The following is a 10,877-nucleotide window of genomic DNA, read 5'->3' on the forward strand; positions in this document are numbered from 1 at the left end:
CCGTGGTCCTAAACGTGCCGGATTAAATACCATTTTTCACAGTTTTACAAACTGCAAGTACAAAATATTTTGATGGACAAAAATGTAATAAACTACATTTAATATGTATTGTGACCGACTTATACTCCTCTTGCGTAACAAACCGTGTGCGATTTTGAGAGAACAAGTTCCTTGCTGTTGGTATAATTTGTTGCATACAGAAATTGTTTCTATAACGTCCTCCCAAGTAGAAATTAATGTTTGTGTGTTGTGTTAAATGTAATTTGTCTATAGTTTTACAAATATTTGGTTTGTATAGGTCTGTACGTACGCAATAATATGTACACATATTAGAGAAAAACCTTTAAGAATTTTTCTTTACTCTTTAATTACACTTGAAAATGCATAACAGTGAATATATGTTTGTGAATTGTTATTTCAGTGTTATAACTTCCAAGTTCTGAAATGTGTATAAATAAGTTTTTCTTTTTGAAAACTATGGTAAAACTGTTGAGTGTTGCAGAGTTCCTACATGTAAGTGGGTTACATAAAGTTAGGCTTTTTAAAATGAAAGCTGAAGTGCATGTTTGCGGTGCGGTGTTTCAGGAGGGGACTGTGACGGCGCGGCTGACCCCAGAGCTACCCCTGTGCCGCGACGTGACGGCATGAGTGCTGCGGCACTGGACAATGGCGGCCCGGACGACGACATTTTCGGAGGCGGTCGCAGCTACGGCTCCAGCTTCTGCGGCGGGAACGGCGCAGCCGTCGTGACGAAGGCGCGGCCCACCATGATCAGCGCCAAGTACCGCCTCAAGGAGGAGCGGCGCAAGGTGCTCAAGATCTCCATCAACAAGCTGAAGAAGATCGAGGACATGGAGAGCTCGCTGCGGAGGTCCGTGCTGATCAACAACACGATCAAGCGGCTGCAGCGCGAGGCGAAGGAGGAGAAGCTGCAGAAGCAGCAGCTGCACGCCTACCCCAGGTGCTTCACGCCGTACAACAAGGCCGCGCGGCACGACGGCGTGCCGAGCGACGCCGACAAGGAGAACACCTCGCAGAACGCCTCGCGCGCCGCGGACCCGCGGGCAGACTCGCTGCTGCTGCTGCCGGGCGAGCTGGACCTGTCCCTGTCCCGGGGCTGCGACGAGGAGGCGGCCCTGTCGCCGCCGGCGGCGCCCAAGAAGAGGCCCGTCGAGGAAGTGGAGGACTGCGACGTGCAGGACGTGCTCAGCCAGTTCTACATGCCGCCCACGCCGCGCATGCTCACCTCCATCGACGACACGGACGACGAGGACGAGGACGTGAACGTGGTGGACATCGACGTGCCCCCGTGCGCGCCCGTCGCCCCGGACTGCTGCAAGCGCCCCAGGCTCCAACTCCCCGAGGCGAAGCCGGACGCGGCCTGCGAGAGGCTACGACCGGACGAGAGGACTCTCCCCGCGAGGACCCTCGAGGACCAGGAGGACATCGAGGTGGTGCTCGAAGACAAGGAAGACGTCGAGAGACGGTTGCTGTTGTGCAGTGGCGGTACGACGATCTCTAGGACAGCGGTGCCGGAGGATCGGTGCTGGGTGAACTCGAGGACTAATGGCGGAGGATCGTCGTGCACCTTGCTTCCTTCGCCGTCGGACATGCTCGTCGAGGATTGCGCGGAAGGTGCGTCCGACCCTAGTTCCAGACTTGCGTGCAGTGACTCGTCACCACTTGTTTTGCCCGTTCAGTCGGCCGTGCTCTCGGAACACAGTTCAAACATTGCAAGGCACGGAGGTGCTCCCGGTTTAAGTACAATGCTATCCCCTCCTCCTTCCGACATGGACACGGAGGAGGGCGATGCCGCGAACCATCCCGTGTTGCGCATGTGCGACGTCCAGCAGTCCCCTCCGTCGGACATGCTGGTCGACGACAGCCTGCCCGCGGGTGTGGACTGCCGCCCTGACCCGAGGCTGGCGTACAGCTCGCCGCCTGGCGACATGCTGGTTCCCGCCAGCCCCGCCCAGGCCAGTCAGAGGTTCCGCTCGCCGGCGGACCTGCTGATGGAGGAGCCAGACCTGCTGGTTGCCGGCAAGCACCAGGCGCTCAGGCTGGGCGGCAGTCCCTTCGCGGCCAGCTCTTTCTGCGGCTCGCTCGACGGCGACGACATCAGCGGCGGCTCCCCGCTGGCCATGGAGCCCGCGGAGCAGCACCAGTACTCCTGCGGCCACGCGTCCATCTTCGGCGAACTGCAGTCCGTCGTGTTCCACAGTCTCATTGCCTCCTTGGAGTCGTAGCAAAGACGCAGTGCTTTCTGCGATGCCGATTTCTAATTTTTTTTTTTTCATTTGGCAGGTGAGCAATGCATCTATTATGGGCATTAACACCAAAAGGATTTCACTGTCATGATACAATTTTATGAATGGAGTTATCTTGTTTGGCTTAGTGGCAAGGTAGCAATTGAAATGTCTAAATGTTGAGAAAAAGTAATGTAAAATGGAAGGTGATAGTTAAGATTTTACCGAATGTTTGTTAGAAAAACAAACATTGTATTGGAGGCTGCTTTGGGATGCAACTCATAGGAACTATTTTCAGTATTTGGAGCATGATATGATTTTTGATCTCTATAAGCATATTTTTGTCAGTAAAGAATTCTTAAAAATATTCTACATAAAAAATGTGACGTAAGGATAAGAAAAGTGCTATTTTTGGGTAAGGTTTGCATTAAGAACATAGTTATTTTTCATGTATATTAAGGCATTCGTCATTTCTTCATAAAGCCATTTTCGGCCAGATTTTATGTTATTAGTATGATGTCGATAAAGACACAAGATTAATAAATGTTTTAAACCAATATTCCTAAGTGGCAAATATATAAATTTAAACAATGCGTGCTAATTTTTTTTATAGTTTTCAGAAGTTTATGTTTAATTTGAAGTTAAGAGTTTGAGTGTCACTTAATGTGAAAGTACTAAAAATTGTGTACTTTACCTCCCTTTTAGAAATAAATTTAGATAAATGTTATTAGTGAAGATGAAGATATAGATTTATTATTTATGTATATAAATAAACGCAGTTTTAGATAAAACAAATTGTATTATACATTTATAAAACACACATTACAAAAATTTTTCAGTAATAGAAATTTAGATAAAATATGAATTGAGAAAACGTGTTGTTGAAGTTTTTAATTAATATACATGGGTTTGAGAACCACTCTTTTCTCTAACGAGCGTTTTTATGAAAGAAATAAAAGAAAATGGAGAGTGAGATTTTCTGGAGAGGTGTTTTTGTCATGTCGGTGTGCTGCAAAACTAGAGCATAAAGATGCTGGACATAACATATTTAAAACCATATGTAATATTGCTTCCTCAACAGTAGGCCCTGTGCATTTTCATTAAAAAGTAATTACAGTAGACAGTGATTGTGGTAGAACTTGTTCAGTGTTTCAGGATATTCTGCTTTAAAATTTTGCTCTGTGTTTGTACTTACAAAAAGCTTATAGTTTTTCTAGGTATTTTTGGGCGTGCATGGAAGTAAAGTGAAAATCTTCAATTACTGTTATATTCTTCTTTGAGCTATCTCTACTAAAAATAATGTCAATGAAAACAGTTCAGTTATGCTGTCGATTTCTTGATTTTACCCATTCTTGCAGCGAATGTCATAGTGGATATTTTTGCAATCTTGTTAACGTCCTTGCCGGTTTTATTACTAAGTTCAGTCAGTAATTAAGTGTTTTGGTATGTTACACTGAAAAATGATTGGTAATAAACGCACATACTTAAGGGTCCCCGTATTGTTATCATCTTTTGTGTGTACTGTCATTCATAGCACCTAACAACACCACACTGTGATCTGTGATACTTGCTCTCATTTGTTAAATATATTTCCTCAGCATTTTACATTACTTGCACTGGCATTTCAAGTGGATGCTTCGGTAGCTAATTACTGTACTGAAATTAATATTTATACAAACCCATTATTGAAATAATTCTATTTTTTTTTAAACAAACACAAAATGTGACTCAGATTTTAATTAAGTATTAAATTTAGTTTTTGATTATTGGACTGCCAGAGTAAAGCTCTAACTGATTCTGTACTTCGAGTTACGCACGACACCTAAAACTTAATTATGCCCGTTGTACCATCGTATAAGGAAGAATGTATGTGGTTTGTGTAGTTGCAGGCTGCACTAGTGGCCTCATAGAGTTGTGTAAATACTTAGAAAGGCTGATTTCTTAACACTAGGTCAATTGCAAATAAAAAAAAGTAAAATTCGTGTTTTTAAAAATACCTTTCTTCTCTTTTAAATGTGAACTCTCTTTAACGCTTCAGTAGGCGCTGGCATTGTGATAAACTGTAATACTGGCCATGTTATCTCTAGAATGTAGTATGCGTAATATAAGAGGGGCAAAGAGGTTATCACTTCTCGGAGAAAAGTTAACCAAATCATTATTTCCAGTAGTGCACAAGAGACGCGGCCTTGTATGTAGTATGTCTGCGTGAGGTGAGGGGAAACTGTGCCGGAAAGATTGGTTTTCTGAGGATAGGGAGGTCACTTCAGATGTGATGACACCAAAAACATCCATCGTAACGGGATAAATCTAGGGATGACAAACATATAAGTTCATGTTTTTGCGATAGAGAAACTGTAGAAGAAACTTCACATTTTTTTTAACGCTGTTTAAAATTTATTTATTGTATAATCAATGGTTGAGAAGTGTTTTTAGCATCAGACCATTAAAAAGTGATTTTTTTTTCGGGCCACTTAATATTGTGGACGTTTGGTTTAAATATAACGGTGCAATTTGTGTAACTTCAACACAGTGTGGCAGTTAAATTCAGGAAGTAAGACTGCTACACATAGTGATGTCAGTGAGTTGAAATTCCAAATAACTGTGAAACTAAGTTATGTGAGTTTCAAAAATTTTAAAATGATATTTAGAATTTCAAACCAAGCAAATGCTTATCCAAATCGTAGGCCATCGCATTGACTTTAGGCCTTGTTTTATTTTTATAAATTTTTGTGCCATTCTTCTTGAGTGCTTCTGCGTAGTGTGCTCATAAAACCAATGTATTGCGATTATAATTTTAACAAAGAAACAGTTTTGAATCATGGGAGCTCCTGGTATGTTAGCTCAGCAAGAAAAGATACCGTATAAAATTTAACATAAAACTTTCATATTATGTAAAAACAGGGACGTGGTAATGTTGCAACTTACAGAGTTAAGTTAGGAGGTACCTATTTTGAGATTATTAACCAGATTTTAGATGTCAAGATTATAATGAGAATAAAGTGCCTTTTTTTATATGAAGTGAAAGATATGCTCTTAATAAAATTTAGGGATCAATGTAACATTTAAACTTTTCAATATTATCATAAACGTATCAATATCCTCTTTGCCTTTCACGAAAAACACTGTGCTTGGTAGAAAATATATAAGCAATTTCATGATTCTAATCTTTAATATTAAATGACTAATGTTTTTTATTCAATCGTATAATGGTAATCGTACAAGTCATGTAATATGGTTTTTAGTTAGCAGTGCTCCATTTAACCTTTACATTTCGAAAATAAACTTGGCCTTTAGATTAATATACTTACTACTAGTTGACATAATAAAAAATATTCCTAACACACATAACAATATTTCTTGTCGAACATATAGGAATTATTTTATATTTGTAAATTATTTTCATTGGGTTTCACACCTGAAAAATTTCGCCAGTACAGAATGGAAATTTTCTACTTTTAGTGAAGTTCTGATTTCTTAAAACAGTTAAAATAAAATATTTTTTGTTGCCAAGTATTCCCATGGTAATTTTTATAATTCACAAAATGTTTTTTCCCTGAAATAGAGTTGGAGGTTTTTTCACAATAGAAGTTTTTGGAATACTACTATTTTTAAATATTTGTCTCAAGTTATGTTTAAATAGACATGTTAATTTCTCGGCACATTATGCTATTTTCAATGGTTTTTCATTTTAAAGATTTTTTTATAGGTTTTTATGGAGTTCATTGTTTACTTACTTAGTAAACTTGTTTGATTACATATGTTTGTGATAATTGAATTGTGTTCAATTAAATTTAGGAATGAACAGGTTCTTAAATGTATCAGTTTTAATATTTGCTAAAGTATTTTTGTAAACAGTTGACAAAAAGTGTTTTGCTGGTTGTTTATACTCTTATTAATAGTATTATTTATATCGATATTTTGTTACATAAAACTTTTATAAAAATACTTTAATAAAATGTATGCTAACATGTGGGAGAGGATTATATCAAGACATAACATTCAGTAATACAAAAACACTGAAGATCAGAACAATACAGTTTTTGAACAGCATATATATTAAATATATAAAACAGTCCTTACTTGTGACGAAGGCAAATATTCAAAGTAGCACCATAAATGGTAAAAAAAATTTATGTTATGTATTTTATTACAGTTATGTTCTTTGTTGTGTATAATTTTATTAATTTTGTTTATATGCGTGAAGTTTGTACGATTAATATTTGAAAATTATGTTGCACAATGTACATAGGTAATGGAAAATGAATATCCATGTTCTTAAATCATGGTTAAGCTAAAATATTACATCTTAATATTTGCTATAATTATGTATTATAATTGTATGCGTATTACTACGCATTCTGGCAGTTGGTTCACACTGTAAAATTATATAAAGCCAGATTATTATCTCTTCTTCCAGGGTTGTGATTGTTATTATTTTTATGTGTATGATATAGGTTTGATTTGTTTGTTGTATATAAGTAGTAATTTATCACAAATACTCACAAAGAAACCCTACAAAACTTCAGGCTCTGATAACACGTGGAAATTTTTGTTGCGACTGCGATTTAAACATCAATAGTAGTTGAACGTTCATGAGTCCCATGTTACAATCATTAATTCAAAACAAAAGTGTCAATAGAAAAGTTACATTGAATTTAAATTTATTTTCATGATTTTATATCTGTTTTTAGTTGCAGGTGTTTCATAATTTTGGGGGAAAATTGATTATTTTAAACATTTTAAAGGATCATGTGAATGTACTTAATTCAAAATTGTGTACTGAATTGAAGCCATTTTTTTTGCAGGCTTTAGTAGTTAAAATGTTTTGACCAATATTGCTTATGTTACTCAGTTGCAGATGAAAACCGCGTTCCGAAAATTGTGGCAATACTTAGTTTCCTTGATGCCATACCCACAACCATGTATAAAGAGTGCAATAATGCTAAGTAATATAAAATTATTTATAGTGTCGTGAGTATTTTTTATATTAAATTGTGAAAGTAAGGAATACTTATATTGAGGCATTTATATATGTGTAAAAGTATTTTTGCTCACTGAGTTAAACAGCAGGTGCATAATATTGAAAAGTTGCCAACTACTAATCAGATTATATTTATATGATTAGCTTAATCTACTGACTGAACAGTGTATATCATGCCCGGTGTACCAAAAATTGGTAAACATGACAGAACTAAAACTGTTCATTGAAGAGTACGCAAACACAAATTAAAATAAAATACGCTAAATACAACGTAAACAAAATAGATAAAAAATGTGCTTTGCAAATTATTGATTCCTTTTTTGTTTGTATATTATATATAAATATATATTAAACATACTAACTAGAATTGTGTTGACCAATGTTATGTACCAAAATGTGTGGTTACCGACGTTACTTTTGAACGTCTAAAATAAAAGTACCTGAAAAAATTATTTCTTGTTTTCAAATTTTTTTCATTCCAGAAACATTGTATTAAATCATATAGTTCAATACTTGAGATTTACAAATGTATCCTTCAAAAATTGTGAGTTTCAAATGAGCAGGCTGAAAATGTATCACTGAGTGAAAAAAAAAATGCTAATTCAATTTAAAATAATTATTTGTTTGTTATGGCGAAACAAATATTCTCTTGCTGTAACAGAATTCTTACGTAATGTAATTTGATATGTAAGACATTAATTTCTTACACTTTACAAAATATGTCGTGTGTGGGGTAGACGAAACCATTTTGTTGCGTCAGCAGAATTTTACCTACTGCAGGATATACTTTTTTCGATCATACTGTATAGTTATTTTGCCGTAGAAAAGGCATTTTTGAGGCAAATAAACATTTTTCCTTGTTTTGTATGTTAGGAAATGAAAAACAATTTACATGCTTGCCGGCGGTAAATCAAACTCCCTTTGCATTTTCCTGTAAAAAAATAAAGGTTTTTGTAACCTCGTATATTAAATTACCAAGCAGTGCTTTCTAGTATTTAATAAATCCTAAAAAGTATGAGTGCTACCCCGACATAATGAAAACTCTCTTATGAAGAAAGCTGATATCAGTGAGAGAGAAAAATAAAACTTATCGGCTTGGATTGCTAAGGTACATTTTTCCGGTCTATACCCACTGAAATATCATTGCAGCAAATAAAAATTTGTCGTTTTGCACTGCTTTTGAGAAATACAAAAATAATACCGTAATACCTGTTAACTAACGCAAATCATCTTTACGGCTGATTTTAGTTGCTATTACCTCAGAAATTCACCATCGACGCATGGTGGTTTGGCAAGGCATATCTACCCATGCTAACGAAAATACAATTTACTTGTTCTCATAATGGAGTGAATAAAGGACTGAAATTTATTACATTGGCAATGAGAAAAAGGAACTTCAATACAAGTCATAAATTCTCTCCAAAGCTAGTAAAAGGTTAGAACCGGGTGTACGTAGAATTTTACTTGCAGTTACGCTAGTTCTTTCATTGTTACTGTTAGTTGACTTCTTGATGGTCAGAGAAAGCTTCATAAATACTATACTGTTTCAAAGTTGAATGTTTTGCCAGTTTAATGCTTTGCATTGAAAGAAAAAAAAGCACCATTTGGTTGATCTTACATGGCTGCCAACTTCAGGCACGCCCATCAGTAATCACATAAATTCATGCAATTAAACACGCTTAAAATAAAACTCGATAAAGTTAATGCATTATACTAGACTCTACAAAATAATTAGCATTCTCCCCTGTTCAGTAAAAAATATAAATCATACATTAACTATATTTAAAGAAGCTAATAAAAGTTTCAGGGTTTATATTTATTTAAATTAATAAGCTAACTATATTCATCGTTAGAAACGCTGATTGATACACACGATTATTCAGACGTGTAATGATGTTAGTCTATTTTACGTAATACATAAATAACACTCCGTATTTCCGTAACTGGACATTTAAACCTTTAATAATTATGTAAAATTCATTTTAGTTGTAAGCAATTTTCTTATCAACACCCCTGTTTCATGTCGAAAGACGCACTGTGGGCAAGTGAAGTGCGGACTTTCAAGCTATAAACTAAACCTTGTAACACCCCTCGTGCCTCAAAATTGAATTATTTTAAAAGGAGCCTTGGAAACTGCTGGGTAAGAAAAATAAGTTAAATAAATTGATTTACCAGAGGCGGCGCGAGGTGGGGAACAAACAAAAATTTAGGAACTTCCTGTAACAGACAAGGAGGAAGTTGGTGGATCATTAAAATCAATAAATAAAAACTACACGATTAACTTGATCTATAGTTTCCCTGTTTTATTTGCCCTGATGAATTATCTTGTTTCCATTACATTACATACAAAAGGTTTTAACAAGTTTCAAAGATTTAAGAAAAAACAAAAGAAAAACGAAAAGGGGCCGGCCCGCGATTATTTAAAACAAAGTACATTCATAGTTTGAAATATAAACATTTGCATTATGAGTTTCACACCCAAAATTGGATGGATCCGATGATTACATTGATAATTAGTTCTATTCGTTCTACATGTTCTTGAGGAAAACACTGGTCGCTGGTGGGTTGGTCATCCGCTTAAGATAGTTCGTAGCTAGGTAAGGGGGAAATGTTGAATTTACATTACCACCCGGGGTCTTCAAACGATCACGTCGTGTAGTAGAAACGTTTCTTCTAATGTGACCCATGTAACAGGAGGGGGGGGGGGGGGGTGGCCACGAGATGGGAGCAATCAGTCTCTCCCTGTCATCGACCCTGTCTGCAAAAGTCCAAATCAAAACTGATTAGAACTTGTATACAGGCAGTCTATGGGGCAGAAAATGCCCAAAAAAAAATTTAAGGGAAAAAAAGGGGGGGTCGCGAATTATCACTCACCAAAACAGGGGAGTTGCCCAGCACGCTGCAGTCGTGGAGTCAGCCAGGGTCTGGAGCTCGCGAATTGCGCGGCAAGACGCGGATGATTTCTTCATGATAACATTTAAAAGAGAAAAAAATTTCGAAGGCAAGTAATTAAACTATGCAGACAGACTAATCTACTAGGATTGACTTGAGGGATAGCATCCCTTATACAAAGCGACTACATAGTCGTTAGCGGTCGGGTGAAGTCTTGCAGAGTCTGCCGATTCGCCGATACTCGCTGGCGATCTGTCTGCGGACGCGACGCGAGTTGATCTGTATCGCGGCAAACCGCGTCTCGTAATTAAAAGTGGCCGCCGGCTCTTACAGGTGGAGGGGGGTCTGGGCCGCCGAAAGATTCCGAACTTGCCCGAATGCGGGCGGAAAAAAACTCTGGCAGCAGTTTTGAAGTTGGCATCACTGGGCGACAGTAGAGGACTCTGTCGGAGGGGTCTGAGTTGAAAACAATCGACTCGCCCACGGCGTCCATATAACTCAAGGGAAAGCAGGTGCTGCTCTCTGGCGCCCTAGAGGATAGGCTAGCGGAGAAGTTCGCGACTTGGTCGCTAGGTAGTGCTTGCAATCAGTTTTGGCGCACTCGTTTTTGCGAAGAGACCTTGGGGACGGTCACTGTTGTCCAGGGGGTTACGACCGGTCATTGGTCTTACTTGGAACTGAGAAGGGGGGGGGGGGTGAGGGTAAAATGCAACGCTGCTGGGAAGCTACGTCCCGTCGTGGCTGCAGAGGAGCGAAGA

At 38.1% G+C, this 10,877-nt stretch overlaps 1 protein-coding gene across 1 annotated transcript in view; it reads left to right on the forward strand.

The window, feature by feature from the left end:
• LOC134534729 (uncharacterized) overlaps positions 1-7,679 on the forward strand; it is an 83,333-nt gene extending 75,654 nt beyond the window's left edge. Inside the window, exon 2 of the mRNA XM_063373224.1 lies at positions 586-7,679. Coding sequence (XP_063229294.1) covers positions 645-2,246 — 1,602 coding nt within the window. The 5' untranslated portion in view covers positions 586-644 and the 3' untranslated portion in view covers positions 2,247-7,679. The remainder of the gene's footprint in view (positions 1-585) is intronic.
• Positions 7,680-10,877: the final 3,198 nt, after the last annotated feature.

The sequence above is a fragment of the Bacillus rossius genome, chromosome 8 (genome assembly GCF_032445375.1).
Source record: "Bacillus rossius redtenbacheri isolate Brsri chromosome 8, Brsri_v3, whole genome shotgun sequence".
NCBI classification, from domain to species: domain Eukaryota; kingdom Metazoa; phylum Arthropoda; class Insecta; order Phasmatodea; family Bacillidae; genus Bacillus; species Bacillus rossius.